This window comes from Oreochromis aureus, linkage group 8 (genome assembly GCF_013358895.1).
Source record: "Oreochromis aureus strain Israel breed Guangdong linkage group 8, ZZ_aureus, whole genome shotgun sequence".
Lineage (NCBI taxonomy): Eukaryota > Metazoa > Chordata > Actinopteri > Cichliformes > Cichlidae > Oreochromis > Oreochromis aureus.
The window spans coordinates 20,520,768-20,537,311 of record NC_052949.1 but is presented as its reverse complement, the minus strand read 5'-3'; the positions used below and the strand labels follow the sequence as shown (position 1 = coordinate 20,537,311).

The following is a 16,544-nucleotide window of genomic DNA, read 5'->3' as shown; positions in this document are numbered from 1 at the left end:
CAGAGCGATAGAGTGCAGGAACAGGATGTTTGAAAGCAGGTAGTTATAGTGAGAGACGAGGTTTTCACACCATTAACCACAGTTTAGAGCATGTCTGCTAGAGGTCCAAATATATATTGATACCAAAGCTGGTACTGGTATCGGCTCGATACTAGTGTGATAGGATAGGATACTTTATTTCTCTTCCCTAAGTTTAGTATGTACCCCACTGAATTGATTTAGGTAAATAATTTTCTTGGAAATGAAAAAATATACCTTAAACGTGCACAATGAAAAAATCCTATACAGCCTATAGCACATTTAAACAACAGAAGTTGACATAAAGTGCTTTAGAGATATGCACGTCTATATTTCGGGTCTCCTAAAAAAATTTAGCTTCAAATTACATGAAAAGAGACGAAAAGCTGAAAGGTGTGTTTTGTTGTATCAATTGTGGAAAATGAAAATCGCACCGATCATGCGGTCATAAAAATGTGTAGAGAATATGCAAATTGATGATTCCTTTCATAAATCATAGCACACTGCTCCTCCCTGTATAAGCTGCCTTTACAAGTATCGGTATTGGTATCAACAAAACGGGCCCTGTATTTACTTGGTTCCGGATTGATACTAAAATTTGCTGCATCGCACACCGCTAGAGTCTGCAGCTCCCTGTGTAGTTAATGCACTTGCTTCCGAAGGATGTCGAGATCTGACAGGAAGGGAGGGACACCACTAGGGGCAGGGCAGCAGAGCATGAGGCGCCGACACCTAGGCAGTGACTTTGCATAGAGGGGTTGTTCATGGGCAGGTCTCTGTGAAGCAGCAGCCTACCTGTTGGAGCTCATTGCGGCAGAGTTGCCACCCGGACCCCATGCTCGTTCGCTGATCGTGGACTTGCAAGAGCTGAGTGCACCTAACAAGGGAGAAAACAACGGAAACATGCCTCAAAGACTTTTACTCTGCGCTGTTTTGGCCGTGTGCCACTATACGCAAACTTGCACTGGATTTAATATAGATGAACGGTTTCCTGTGATCAAAGAGGGGAAAACCAGTGGGAGCTTGTTTGGGTTCTCTGTAGCTTTGCATGAGAAGACGGTGGGCTCCAGACAGTATCTGTAAGTACAGTCGGATAATGCATTTTTCAGAAATTGCTTTATATTTTCTTCTTTTTTAATTTAGAGGTAATATGTCGGCAGGCAAACAGTCGTGGAAAAGCAACACTTTCTGTTCACCTCGTACTGTGCACGGTTAACTGCGCAAAAGTCGGATACGACGATACGGAGACGCTTTATTGCCACCTGTCGCGCGTTTACATACTACCTGTGAGAGAAACGACCTGCTGGAGACCACGTCTGCAGATTTAGTTAGGCCAACCATCGCAGACATTTTTTTTAGTATAGTGAGAATATAAGACAGGTGCTCTACGCTCTTTGGAAGTAATTCGACGAAGTTCGTACCCGGCGCCGTTATAAATCTTTGCCGTGCGCTGTCAACGTGTAGAAAACGTGTCTCATAACACGTCCGGCCTGATGTGACCTGTTTTGAAAGCAAAACTGTTTGTTTTGTTTTTTTCTTTTTTCAGTTTTACACGATCACCATATTACATAACTTTTACACAAATTACATTTCAGTCTTTGTTTTATCTGACTGTCAGTTTTTTTTCCTTCTTTCTTTTTTATTCATTATTGACACAATAATGAACGAAACTGAAAATCGCATTGTTTAAAATGAATAGATGAGATTTATTTTTAATAGTTTCTGCTGCTGGTCCAGCTGTTGGTGGAAACGGCACACTCACAAACACACTTGTTTTTAACCAGAATTCACAATTCTCTGAACACAGATAACTCCTGGTTTGTAAACCACGTGTATGCCTCTAGTTTGAAAGCCAGTCCTGTACAATAAGAGCATTTTTAGTATGATGTGCATTTCAGTGCACTGTGATTGAACTTTCAGTGATGATCTAGCTGGCTGTATTGTATTGTTTCCTATTAAAGCTCTTCACTAGCCTGTAACACTTAACAACTTAACACCAGTGTGGAGCACTTGCACGGATTTACATAGGAAGTGACTGCTTTTGTATCTGTTGATGTTCAGGGATGTCACATCTCTGCTGTCTTCGTGGCATATCTAATGAGAGCTCCTCAAACTGTGTTACTGTGCAGTATAGGATTTCACTCGGTCAATTAGAGCGGCCCCTTCATCCGTCCGCATCCATGATCACACAGCATGTTTGTAATGTGCTGTTATCAGTGTGGTTCTGCTTTGAAGAGTAAAGCATGAAGAAACGTTTCAGATCAGAGCCCACTTCCTCTGTGCTGTTATCAGTGAAGTTAGATGTAAGGTTTATCATTTCAAGTCATCCAATGACAGATTAGATTAGAAGACCAAACCCATTCTCATGTCTGAGCTGTAAGTATAAACCTAGATGATTCTGCATAAAACTGGAAAGGGGAAGAAATATATGTCTGCATGAATTGCATGAATAACATACTCCTGTACTGCCAAGCTTAAGTCCATATGTGTTGGTTATTGGCCAGTGTTAGCTATGCTGCTAGCTCTGTTGAACCCATAAAAACTAACGTTACTGCAACATTAATATAATTGTAGCCTAAATCTCACACTGAAAATACGTCTTCTGCTTAAACGTAAAGATTCACATCACACAGCAGGGCATGTCATGTTGTGGGCATGCAGTGTAGCACACATCTGCAGGGGAAAAAGCACAATGCTGTTGATGTCACCTATTTCATCTTACCAGACATAAGTGAAACCTGCTTTGATATGTGGTTTGGAGATAGTGGCGCTCACAAAACAGTAGGAGGCCGAGTTGATAGGCGATAAGAGTGCATGACTCTGTAAAGACATAACAGTGTGCTGGTGTCTGCGATGTCTTAGAGGAAGGGATTTTAAAATAAGTTTCTTTTGTGGTTGCACATCTGTCTCAATGAACCCTACAGCTTTTAGCGACATATTTTCTCTGGCTAGAACTGCCGTGTGAATATCTGAAAAACACCACGATGTATGCACCAGTCATGACATGTACAGAGAAGAACACTGTTCTTTGTTGTCCTTGTGAGTCAGAGTTCAGGATAACAGTCGAGCCAAATGGCTTCCACTCCCGTTTCTGGAATAAAGAGTTTGTTTGTTGTTCTTTTTTTTAATTGAAACCTTCTAAGATGCAGGTTATTATCCAGTTACACTGAATGGTTGCTGAGCTGAATTTCAACAATATATTTTGAATATGGGTTGCATGTCCAATTAGTAGACCGGCATTGCTTCTTGTTGGGGATGGGCTTTACCCAAATAATCCAAGAACTACCTGAGGCCAATTTGTACCAACTATTCCCCTCCCCACTCCCCCTCTCTGTTTGGATCACCCATTTAAGGTCTCAGAGAGATTTTTTTTTCCTGAGAAGGCCTTTTTTTTTTGTTCTCTGTTGTTTCAGGGAAGGGGGGGGGAAACAGGGCAGTCAGCTGGCCACCTATTGGCTCTTCCAGCCCCCTGACCTTATGGTATTTTAGGAATGTATTACTCTTCTCTGCACAGTTACAACCTGCCAGGTTTCAGGTTGAGACAAGACAGGAGGGAGAATGATTATCCAAGAGAGAATACACATAAAAACTCCAAATATTTGACTCAAACTGATCAAAAACTGCTTCATTTTACAGATGAAAGCTGGAAAAATAACACATTCTTTTGACTGATGAATATTTGATCAGAGTTGACGTGGCTGGGCTCGAGGATCATCCCTGTCTGACTGCAGCAGCCAGAGACTATGAAAGTCAACGATTTAATTTGACGGGGCCTTCCCCTTTCTGCTGCGAGGTGCACATTAAACTGTTCCACCCGCTGTACACACATCTGATGTTCAGTTAGAACATGCACAGGAACATACGCCACCTTTCGTCATATGTTTCGATGGAAGTAAACTTTTCTAGTAAACCCTTTTTCTCAAAACACCCCGGTGATTTTACATTTTTACTCTTTTATCACAACTTTTTGTGTCGTTTACGTGCTCCAGTACAGTATTGTGCAATGGATTGTGAGCTGTGTAAAGGCCCTTACACACTCAATAGAACTGTTCACTGGACTGATCAGTGATAAAAGTCTGTGGGCCGTAAACCTGACTGTAATCCGACATTCCTTCTTATACATATATGATAGTGGTCTTTGTCATTGAACGAGGTCTATCAAAGGGCTAGTGTCATGCTTCGATGCAACACTTTCATGTCTATTACATGCAAGCAAGGTTTTACACTGACACAGAATCATTTTCAAATAGAATATCAAATAGAAACTTGGAGTAACAAGTAGGTTAAAATGGGGTTAAAGTGGTTTTATGTTGAGCGACTGCTGTCGGTATAAAATCCCTTTACCATGGTTACAGGCCCTGATCTTAACGCAGTTATTCGCTGTATCCAATCAGCCGGTAATGACATGAGTTGCATTCTGTGTAGCAGCACAAAAAGTGAACGACTGCTTCTAAAAACATGTTGAAATGGATCACAGCACGGCTCGGGGTTCCTGCTAATCTCCACAGAGGAGATTGGTTATGGTGGCGCTTTCATTAGAAATACCTGCAGTGAGGACTGTTTTTATCTTAACAAAAGTGTAAGAGATCCCCTCCCTCTTTCCTCTCCCGGTTACATAAATGCCCTCAGCAGCACAGAAAAGAAGCTAGCCTCCAGGCTACTGGGAGCTACCTGTAGCTAGAAAAACCCATATGCTCCAGTACCTCTCTGTCTTCATGCCATTTTTCACCTTTGAAGAGAGAAATGATCCACAAGTATTGGATTACACTTGGTATTTCTTTTAGGAAGTGTGCGTGTGCTGCAACTTGTTGTGCGTCCGTAAAATACAAATAAGTGCTGGTATAAATATAGGATGTTCCAACGCTTATTACTGATAAAAGGCTAAATAAATATTTATAAATAAATACATGTATGAAATGAATATGTAAACAAAGAGAGATAAAAAAAAAAAAAAAATCTGGTGTTGGAAAATTTCCAGGCATTAGCAGGTAAAGGCAGATGTTTCATGCACACCTGCACTTCTTTTATATAAGCTGAGTAATATCTGAGAGAAACTTGGCACTGAACATGCACGTGAACATGGGTTGCTGTCAGCTCTGTTACAGCTGTGTGGCTGACTGTCCTCCGATGTCTCCCACAGCTGCTTCTGTTCTTTTACATACAGCAATAGACAACATTTTAATAGTAATACTTTTACTAATACTGCCAGTCTCTTGTGATTTCTGGCTTCACAGTTCACTACTGAGGTATGGCGTCACTGAGAAGCACGTGGTCAGGTTTAGTCCAGCGGTATGTGTATTCCTGTTTACATGTATACATTTGTATGTACGCCGTTCAGGCATAACGTTATGACCCCTGCTTCATATTGTGTTGGTTCCACTTTCTGCTGCCAAAACAGCCCTGACCCATCGAGTTGTGGACTCCACTTGACCCCTCAAGGTGTAGTGTGGTATCTGGCACCAAGATGTTAGCAACAGTTTTGCGAGGTGGGACATCCACGTTTGTCCAGCACATCCCACAGATGGGTGATTGGATTGACATCTGGGGAATTTGGAGGCCAAGTCAACACCTTAAACTCATTGTTGTGCTACTCAAACCATTTCTGAACCATTTTTGCTTTGAGGCACTGTGCATTATCCTGCTGAAGAGGCCACAGCCTTCACAGGATTCAGTTTCCATGAAACTGTACATGGTCTACAACAATGCTTAGGTATTATTGTAGACCATGGGGTGGCTTTTGGCCACTGGAGTGTGAATGTGTGTGAATGTTAAATAGAAAGCACTCAGAGCATAGAAAAAAGTGCTGGGTGAATGAGGTAAGTTGTGTGAAGCACTTTGAGTGCTCTGATAGGATGGAACAGCACTTGGCACGTACCATTTAGATGGTACGTGCTGAGGATGGTACATTGCCCAAAGCAGTGTGATGCTTTGGGCAAGCTTGCTCTGTTAGCTTGTTTCTTCCCATAGTGCAACCTGGTGCCAGGTGTTATACAGGTAAGCGATGCGCACAAACCCGGTCATCCAAGCGATGTAAAAGAAAACGTGATGCATAGGACCAGGTCACTGGACCATTACTGTATGTTGCAGTTCTGGTCCTTGCGTGCCCATTGTTGGTGCTTTCGGTGGTGGACAGGAGTCAGCATGGGCACCCTGACTGGTCTGTGACTATGCAGCCCTATACACAACAAACCGTGATGCACTGTGTGTTCTGACACCTTTCTGTCAGAATCAGTGTTATTTTTTTAATCAATCTGAGCTACTGTAGCTCATCTGTTGGATCAGACAACACAGGCCAGCCTCTCCAAAATTTGGTGCTTGTCAAACTCGCTCAAATCCTCACGTTTGTCTATTTTTTTTGTCTATTCCCTAATATATCTCACCTACTGACGGATACTGTGATGAAGAGAAGATCAGTTATTTACCACAACTGTCGGTGGTCACAATGTTTTGCCTGATTGGTGTATTTCTCTATGTCAGTTTGTGTGTGTGTGTGTGTGTGTGTGTGTGTGTGTGTGTGTGTGTGTGTGTGTGTGTGTGTGTGTGTGTGTGTGTGTGTGTGTGCCTGCACCCTGCAGCACTACTTGACGATATTATTCATCCAGTGACAGCAGACAAACCTGCAACCACAAGCTGAACTTTCTTTGCCCGCTTCAGACTAGGTTTCACTTGTTGCCAATAAAAAGTGAGTTTCTTTATCATCAGGGGGATGTCCTGCCATGTTTAATTTGTCGAGCTGGCTCTAAATTAGTTTGGTCTCCTGTTACTGTTTCACCAAAGACAGATGGTGGTTTTCAAACAGGATGTTTGTCCAGCTGAGATACCCTGTTCGTGTGGGTGCCTGTCTACAGATGCCTTTCTTTTTTCTTTATTCAACTGTATTACATTGTTGTCATCTCCTCTTTCGTCTGCATTTCATTTCCACTAAAAATGTACCCTGGTGAAAAAAAGAGAACAAAGTTTATCAGCAGTCTGCTATGTGTGAAAATGGTTTGCGGTGCATTCCTACATTTCTCCCTTTTGTATAAACATTTAAATGCACTAACAGTGATGCTTGTCATTATAGAGAGAAGCTTAATCTTAGTCTAGTCCATATTGCAAGAATGTAAATCTTTAAAGTAGATAATTTGACATTATGATAGTTGTAAGGCTTAGGCTTTTGTAGTTTGCTGTTATTGTTCATGCTGGTATGTTAATATCTATATACATATCCAAATTGCCCTGCCCTGACATAATAAGTCCTGAGATGCAAAGTGAAGGTGAGTCTCTGTGAGCCATGTTTTCTACTTCATGCTCTTTCATCACTGTTTGACCAGAGATGACTCATCAACTTTGTTCTGTACATGCAGGCACATATTCATTAAGTGTGTTAAGAACTAGGCGTGCTTACTGTGAATGATATGAATGGAAAGTGTGTGCTCACCGCCTCACGTAGTTTCTTTGTTTCCTGAAAGTACAATGACCTGGATTTATCACAGCTGTACTCATTGTTTGAGTAGTTACTCGGAGAAGTAATGTATTACACATTTATTAGTTTCCTGAGGCATTAAATTCCTCGCTGAAGAAAGTCATTTCAGCATGAATGTTGAAATGACTGAAATGCTTTGTCTTATAATTAGCACTGACCGATATAAAGTATAGGCTCAATTATGTGCATATACTGGCACAGCTCAGTAGACACAGGTACAGGTTAGAATAACGGCTGCAGTACCACATGCTGATTGGCTGTGGCAGGAGCCGCTCACATTCCACTTCCCTCTGGCTCTGTGTTTCTTCTCTACCTTTGTGTCAGAATGCTGAATTTGCAAGTGCATGTGTTTTCGGCAGTGGATAATTATTGCAGGCCTTTGTGAAGTCTGCACTTTAAAGTAACGTTCCCAATGGGCTGAGGCTGAGGGACTTCCTATGTTGCACTGTGTGCTTTCTACTTCACTCTCCATGTGTTTGATTGTTGAGTTTTGTCTGTAATATTGTAAGAAAGAAAGACCAACAAAAAAGTCTATAACCACTGTGTTACTTAGCCTCATGAGATTTTAGCTTCTTGGCTGTAAATTGCACTCACCACAAAACTTACACGCGTACTATTCTGGCTCTCAGTCTGTTGTTGTGTGAAAGATGCTTTTTGAGCACTCAAACTCAAAAAGAGGAAGAGGGTTAATTTTGAGTTGCAAGTGCATTGGTCCTCTCATCAAGTTTAGCATGTTTCAAACTGTAACGGCGCTCAACATTTGCCTTTTTCATTATTGCCAGCGCCTCACCACAAACTAGGCCTTTCACAACAAAAAAAAAAATTGTCATTTTTCCTGGAGTATGCGGCATTCTGCATTCACCTTCATTTTCTTAAAAGCTGCCATGATTCATCCCTTGTCATCTTTGTCAGACAGGTTATGACGTGCCGTATGTATCACAGATGATATGCTTCTACAAGTCAAGTGTGCAGTAGCTGGGATAAGAATTAGCACCTCCAAGTCATCAGCCAGAAAAGGGTGGAGTGCCCCCTCTGGGTGGGGGAGGGATTGATGCCCCAAGAGGAGGAGAGGAGGAGGTGGGAGAGGTGGAGCACAGATTCTCATCGTCCACTGAAGTCATTACGTCATTAGAAGATCATAAAAAGATCTTGTGTCTAGTCTCTTCTCATCGTTAGGCTTAATTCGATCTGCAAACTGAGTCACTATTTAGTATGATCTGTATTTATTTTCTTCTTCAGTAGAAGTGGCAGTGTTGCCTTGAAATCACTGGGAGTTTGATGTGGTGCTCCAGTTTATACTAACAAAAACACTGAGGATGCAGTAGATGAGACTTTGCAGTTTTTTGTATATATGTGTGACTGATGTTGTGTTTTTAAGATAAAAAGTGAGGATTAATAATATTTTATTGCATTTGTTCTTTGCCTGTACATTTTGGGTTTGTGTTGCAGTTAGAGTGATACAGTATGGTGTCACCACACTGTACCCCGATCCAAGTACAGCACTGGTGTGAAAAATGGCTGTGCTGGTCCAGGTCAACAGTAAAATATAAAATAATTCATAAAACTACTGTTTTACTGTAAATACTGTATAATTTTACGTACAATAATATTGTGCAATATTATAATCTTTACCTGGTGTCATGACAATTGAAATGGACTGGTTCTTATATAGTGCTTTTCTACTCTGAGCACTCAACACGCCTCATTCACTCACTTACACACATTCAACTTGGGGTTAGTATCCTGCCCGAGGATTTTTGGCATGCAGACTGGTGACTGAGCTACAATCACCTCATAGCTTCTCTTTTTTAGCTAATTTCAGTTTGCTGTGCAAAATCAGTGTCACTTGTGAGAACTTGACATGTCATCGGTGGCACATGGTTTACTTTTAATATTATTAAAAGGGCTGCGGTCAAATCCTGTGACAGACAGCTTGCCTTAAGCTATATCTGGAACAGCAGGCTTGAGGCAGAAAGTTTCCCACTTTGCTTCGTGTTGCTCACCTTTCCTTCCGCCATCTGAATCTCTTTGTGACGGTTTCTCTCCCTCACCCACTTTTAAATGTTTCCTGTTCTTCACATATAAGATAAAGGCCTTTAAGGGGGGAAAAATACAAATTTGCCCGTTAAACACCTGTATCCCGTGTCTCATAACGGCTCCGACTTGATCAACGTGAAGATGTGTGTATTCTTAATGAGACGCCAGTTTGACTGTAAACCCGACTAACTCGCGCTTTGTCTCGTCTTGATAATCTCTCAAAATCCTGTGAGTTGGAAAGGAAATGTCATCCCAAAAAGGGTTTAATTAAGTCGGATTTCCTGGTTTCACTGTTGTTGGTGTTATCTTAGCAGCAAATAGACAGGTGGGGGGTAAAGATTATAGGTGAGCGTGGCTTAATTTTAATTAACTGCAAGAGAAGTTGTTTGTGTTGACTCTGACATTTGCTTACGATCAGCCCTTTCGCCCTTTCCCTTGCAGCTCCCCTCCTTTGTTGAGAAACTTTTCCCGCTCATCTGTTCTTGCTTCAAGTTAGAGGCTTTTCCGAGGCAGTGCCGGCTAACACGACTAGATAAATGAACCACTGTTTGTTTAACTTAATGGCTGACACAAATATACAGTAGTCCATCAAACTGTCTTCTTCTAAGATTTTTAGTCCTGTTGTCAAGAATGCAGTCTAACTAAGCCTCACCTTAGCTGGGTGCAAACAGTAAATGTTTGGTTTAGCCAGCCTTTTGGATGACTTGTTAGACAGAAGGGGCAAATTGCAACATGTCCTTGGAGTTGGAATGCAGCTGCCTGCTTCTCCCCTTCCATTTAGCCGAGCCTTTGACAGCCTGTTTATGAGGAGGTGATGAGCATGGAAGGCGATAAGGAGGAGAGCACGCAGCTAGGACAGGACGGAATATGAGGTGCAAGTCACCTCGTTGTTAATCAGGTATACGCCAATTTTATGAGGGTTACATATGCAACAGAGAAATGTGGGTTCATCAAAAAAAGAGATCTGCTTTTAATGAAAAAGTTGACATTTAGTTGCAAGTTGTTCACTCAAGATCAGGAATGTGAAGGACGGGCTAGTAACGATGTTTAGTCTATGGTTCTGTACTGCACTATTTGAAAAAGTGAAAACGTTCAGTTACTATTGTCCTCCGTGCATCCATAATCATGATGATATCAAGGTCATTTTTCAAGCGAAACTTTGGAATTTTGGAAAATAAGCTTGTTCTTTTTTTTTTTTTGTGCCAAAAGTAGCTACTCTTATATGTTAACATTAAAAATGAACAGTGGCAGTCTGATTGTTGGGAGCACTGGGACATTGCTCAGTGGGATTAGGGTCATTATGGCTTGTCACAAACAATCAAACATGCCCAGTGATACATTAACAAGCTGGAGCTGACTGACCACATGTAGGGGCCAAATATGAACATAAATGCATGGATCGAGCTTCTCTTGGAAGGACATTCATCTCCCTGATTCTCTACCGCAGGATTTAAGTCGATCAAAAAATGATAAACAAAAAAAACTAAAAAGAAAAGATGCTAAAACTAGAGCCTGTCTAATTCATCTGTAGTATATAAATACACATAAATGTTGCTAGGGAGATCTGTTTATGTCATGTGCCTGAAAGAAAAACATATAAATATTGGTCAATATATCAAAATTATGAGCATGTATTGGTATCATCTCAAAAATCGTCTAGCAGTCGAACTAAAGCTAAAACATAGACATTATTTATTACTGTGACTTGTGCAGCATTTTAGACTGGTTGACTATAAAGACAGCCCTTTGAACCTTTGAGCTAACTCTGCGTCTCATTTATTTTTAAAAACAGGCGTAGGTTAATTGTGTCGTGTGTCTGGTACAATTTTTTGTTTATGTAGTCCTATACACAACATAGCATACACTGGAAGCTATGGAGAAAGGCGTTTTAGTAAACCTTTTGTATTTTGCGATCTGCAACACTTTTCTCTAATGACAAATAGTCTAATATATGATATATATTATCCTCCAGTATTGACAACAAATGATATTTAAAAAATATTTATTGATTGTTCATATTTGCCTGACACGTGGGATTCTCATCTAACATTCGTCAGTTAGCCGACTTGTCAACCTATTCTTAAAATGTTCATGTAGCACGTACGTGAACCTAAGGTAGCTGATAACCCCTGTCTTGGGTTAGATATGATGGTATCACTCAGCTTTGTTAAATTTCAACAACAAACACTGGTGACCCACATGGCGCCACTGAGATGGTAAGACGGTGACAGTATTTTTTTTTTTCTAGTTTTCTGCAACCAGCACCCTGCTAGCCAAGATTTCCAAATGCCCTAAAGAATGCATGATTAATACTGGACTTTGTACCCTACCCTGCTTCCTCATAATTTCTATTCAGAGTGAGAAAAGTTCAAACTGCTATCTGTGTGTCAAGTTTGCCCAGTCTGCGGCTTGACGCCGTTCCCTTTATGAGTGCTTTGGATAAAGCTCCCATGAGGCCTTGTGTGGCTTTACAATAATATCTGAGTTAGTGTTTTGGGACACTGTGTCCTGCAGCTCAAAAACACAACAGCTTTACACGCCTGCTTCTCATCGGCTTAGTTAATCTGTAGTGTAAGACCACACACACACACATAGACATGTACACAGATAAACAAAAGAATGTCAACGCCACACTGAATGGGACTCCTCTCCGTGTTTCTGTTAGGTCCATTCACCACTACAAACCTCTGTGGTATCTTGTATCTTATTTACTGTCCACATTACTGAATAATTACCACACCCAAGGTCTCCTCTGACAGTTTAACCTGGAAACTGCTGGCTCTCAGCAGCCGTCTTGTCTCTTTGTGGTTGTCGTCATATTGAGAAGTGGTTGTGCTGGTGCTGGTGCTGTTATACTGCATTCATAAAAGGAAAGAGATGATGTCTCAACTTACCTATAAACATATCTGATTAATGTCAAGGAATTAGTGTGCCACAGCGTCTGATCTGAGTTCAGTGTTTTGTCAGCTTATGTGCCACAATTCAAATACTTTTTAGAGTAATTTGATCTAAAATCAGTGGAAGTCGGTCCATGTGACTAATTTGCATGTCTGACTCTGCATGCTCAGGTGAGACATCAAAGAGGGAATAATTTTGTCTGTGCTTAGCCCTGCAATCAGATTAAGATTGTAAATGTTTATAGGGGCATGTTAATGCTGATATCACTGTGAATGTGTGTATATATGTAGACGACTCTGGTGGAGTGGTGAAGCCTGGTACATGGGCTCACTGTGTTTGAACCTGTGAGTAGTGTTTAATCAGGTATGACTAACCAAGAGCAAGTGCTAACAGACCCTGTTCAGTGATTCCTGCTTTGTCTTCAGACCTCCAGTTTTTAGCATGGCACAGCCTTTTGCTGTGATTCATCTTTTAGGAGAAATTATCTTTCCCCAAGTTGGAGTAATCCCAGGCTGACTCGTGGGAGAAAGTGGGATTTGAAAGCACAGTGATTTTACTGTGAAGACTTATTTTTAACTTTACATTTGGGACCTTTATTTATTCTAACTTGTCAGTGTGAATAAGAGAGACAGCTGGCTTCCCACTATACTCGCAGTTAGTAGGTCAACAATCATGAACATCTTGACTTACTTATTTTTCATTTTCTACTCTTTCCCACAATACTGATAACTCATTGTCAACACTGACAGCACTGCAATCATTTTCAGGACGCTTAAATGACAAGAATGACATGCTTGTGTTACCCACTTTGACCAAAGCACTGAGTGCTTTTATTTTTAATGCATATGTCACTCGCTCACATATTGTAAACTAGCTTGTCCACACCTTTCGCCTACAAAGTGGAGCTAATAAATCTTCTGCTGGCGGTAAATGGTGTGTTCCTGCGCAGAGCCTCAGAGAGCAGTAATCCCTTTTACTTCAAAGCTCTGTGGTGCGGTAAGAGGTGCAGATGCAGGGAGTGTCTCGGTGAGTGGACAAAAAGAGCCGTTCTATCACCAAGAAGCTAATTTCTCTATACATGTGTGTGTGTGCGTGCGTAGGGGTGTGTGCGTGTGAGTGTACGCTGCCCAAGCTTGTCCCAGGTCATGGTCCGACTACTTCACTCTTTCTTTTCATGTGAAATGAGTCTGCTTTTTTTGTGTGTTTAGACCCTGAATCTTAACATCTCAGGTCACGTCACACACTCTCTAAGAGGGTAAATGCTGTGCATAAAAGTTGTGCCATTAATCACAATCAGAATGCTTTCATAATCCTTAAGGAAATAATGTGGGTTACAGTTCCTCCAAGACAATAACAGTAACAGACTGAACTAATTAAATAATACAATATGTTACAACATTTACAAAATAATAAATAGCTGTAATATATACAAGTAGCTCAATTATAAATATCAAGAATATTGCAGAGGTGAAATATAAATGATTGCCTGGTTAAGCTGCATGGTGTGTGTTTTTTTTGTGTCTAGAAGGTTATCTGATAAACCGTTGCTGATAGTGTCATAGCTTTGTCTAACACTGTGCCACACTTCCATTGTGATTTCAAACATTGTTTATCTCTTTCTTTCTGTTTTTCTTTCTTTGTTCTTTCTGTGTTTTTGTTCTTTCTGTGTTGCTCTGTGCCTTTGTAGGCTTCTTATAGGTGCGCCCAAAGAAAAAGCACAATCTCTACCGAAAGTCAATGAAACAGGCGCCGTCTACTTCTGTCCCATTACCACCGACACCACTGACTGCTCCAGAATGGACCTGGTTACCTCGAGTAAGATCACTGCGAAGCACTGATGCGATGAAGGGAATGCATGGTTGCAGTGTTATAGCTGTTTCTGAACTGTTCCATTAAGAGATTTTATATTTTGTATAGCACTTCCATAGATTTGACGCAAACGTAACAGATGGTGTTGCAAAATGAAACAGCAAAAGCAGAGATCTCCAACAAAAGCAAATTTAAAAAAACAAAAAAACTCAAACAATTAGTCATGGTATACCCAGACTGCATGTTGCACTTACATTTTTTTAAACCCTCCTTCCTGCCTTAGCACATTTTTCAAAACCAGTTTGGGTTTAAACTAAAATTTAGGAATCACCCATATGACTGAGACATTCAGCAATGCTTACTTCACACAGCCATAGGAGATTCACAGCTAAACTCTATTTAGGATTGTACTCCCTGAGTGAACTTCATGTGTTAAAACTGGTTTTCCCCTGCACAGGGCCTCAAAAGGATGTAACTAATGTGAGGAACAAAAAATATTAACCTTTAAATGAACACTAGCTAGCTTCCTCATTTTACAGTAAGGACTATAGAACTGTGTCAGATCATTTCAGTAAAATCATCAAGCATCCTTTGGAGCATTTGGAATTATTTTGTCCACCTTTACATGAACAGATTGTTATTTAGTGACAGACCCCTCCCCCATGCAAAGCTAGGGGTAAATGGTATAATAAGAGGATTCTGAATCACTTTTCATGTTAAGGTTAGAATGAGTGCTGCTGCAGTCCCAGCACATTTTTGTGGTTAAAATTTGTCAGGGCATGATCCAGGCTGCATGAAGGTTTGCATTTACAGTTTGAGTAGGTGTTCTGATGACTGTGATCACCATAGCCATGCTGAATGTTTCTTTTAATGTAATAAATAGTCTGGAATGGTCGATTTTGTACTGCATGCTGGTTTGATTTGATTAGTATATGATGGGAAATAGAAATCTGGTTGTAAACGCTCTATTGAAATAAAAGAACAAGAAGTAAAATAGGGAACCTTATAAAGCAGAAAAAAAGGTAATTACCTGTAATGACCTTCCTGTCAGCACCAGTCTGATGACAAATTAAAACAGTTGCCTTAATAATTAACCTACCTCCTATGACACATCCACAGCAACTACCTCTGAGATGGTGGAGGGCATGTGGTTGGGTGTGACAGTGGCCAGTCAGAGGGGCCACCCAGATGGACACGTGTTGGTGAGATGACTTCCTGTTTTCTTTCTATGAGTCAAAACTACCGGTGATATTGTGCACAAGGCAGGGTGAGCTGACACACAGGATGTTTTGTTTTATTATTTAGTTTAAGAGATGACACATTTGACTGGTTGCAATGTTTAATTACTGTAGACACACACACACACACCTGAGACAGGATGATACACACAGGGAGAAAATGCAATAATGTGTCATGTTTAGGGCGAAGTTACATTTTGATCAAGAGATTTTTTTTAAATTACTTTAATATTTTAGAAAATTACGATATACTGGAGAACACGTTTTACTTTCAGTGAGGGGAAACTAACAGCATGTTGTTCCTAATCTGTCAATATGTTTCCGCTTTTGTTCAAGCACTAATTGGTGTAATTTCCATGTTTTTATTTTTCTATCATACATATTAATGCATTTATTTTTTTTATATATTTTATATATTTATTTTTAAATAGCACCAGATCACAACAGCAGCATCAACAATCAGACAACCCCGTATGAGTGAGCACTTGGTGACCGTGGGACAGAAAAACTCTCTTTTATCAGGAAGAAATTAATATTAGCATGTTTCAAACATCTTTGACTGTTTAAACTTCTTTTAGAAGGCTAAAATTGATATCTGATTATTTCGTGTAACTGCTCAAAGGGTGGACCGTTTCCATTCTGTAAATTAAAAAGCAGCGACACTGGTTTCATTATATTGATGTTTGAGATTCTTCAGTTTACTTGAAGCTGTTTTTCCTAGTCACTGAATTGACCTCAGTTTAAGCACTGTCAATTTCTGATATGACACACTGCACTTCTTCAATACTTTCTCTGGTCTCCAGGCATGCGGACATCGATATGTGAAGGTTATGTCGGCGAATCAGTGGCGGATGTTAGGAAAATGTTATGTAAGGAGTAACGACCTGACCTTTGACCAAGAGGATGAGTGGCAGAGAGAAAATTATGATGTCTGCAATCCCAACAACGACCACACCTTGGACGGCATGTGCAACATGGGCATCTCAGGCACTATATCGGAAACTGATGTCTATTTAGGCTCTCCAGGCAGCTACAATTGGCAAGGTGGGAACTGTCGAGTCAACCTGTTTTGCCTACTG

The 16,544-nt window shown here is 40.6% G+C and overlaps 1 protein-coding gene across 2 annotated transcripts in view; it reads left to right on the top strand.

Moving 5' to 3' along the window:
* Window positions 1–743: 743 nt before the first annotated feature.
* The window catches only part of itga3b (integrin, alpha 3b), a 27,656-nt gene continuing 11,855 nt past the window's right edge, over window positions 744–16,544 (top strand). Inside the window, exons 1-4 of one of the 2 annotated variants that reach the window (XM_031739684.2) lie at window positions 744–1,097; window positions 14,106–14,233; window positions 15,347–15,429; window positions 16,269–16,509. In XM_031739684.2, coding sequence (XP_031595544.1) covers window positions 922–1,097; window positions 14,106–14,233; window positions 15,347–15,429; window positions 16,269–16,509 — 628 coding nt within the window. In that variant the 5' untranslated portion in view covers window positions 744–921. The remainder of the gene's footprint in view (window positions 1,098–14,105; window positions 14,234–15,346; window positions 15,430–16,268; window positions 16,510–16,544) is intronic. The other variant, XM_031739683.2, reaches the window with a different exon arrangement.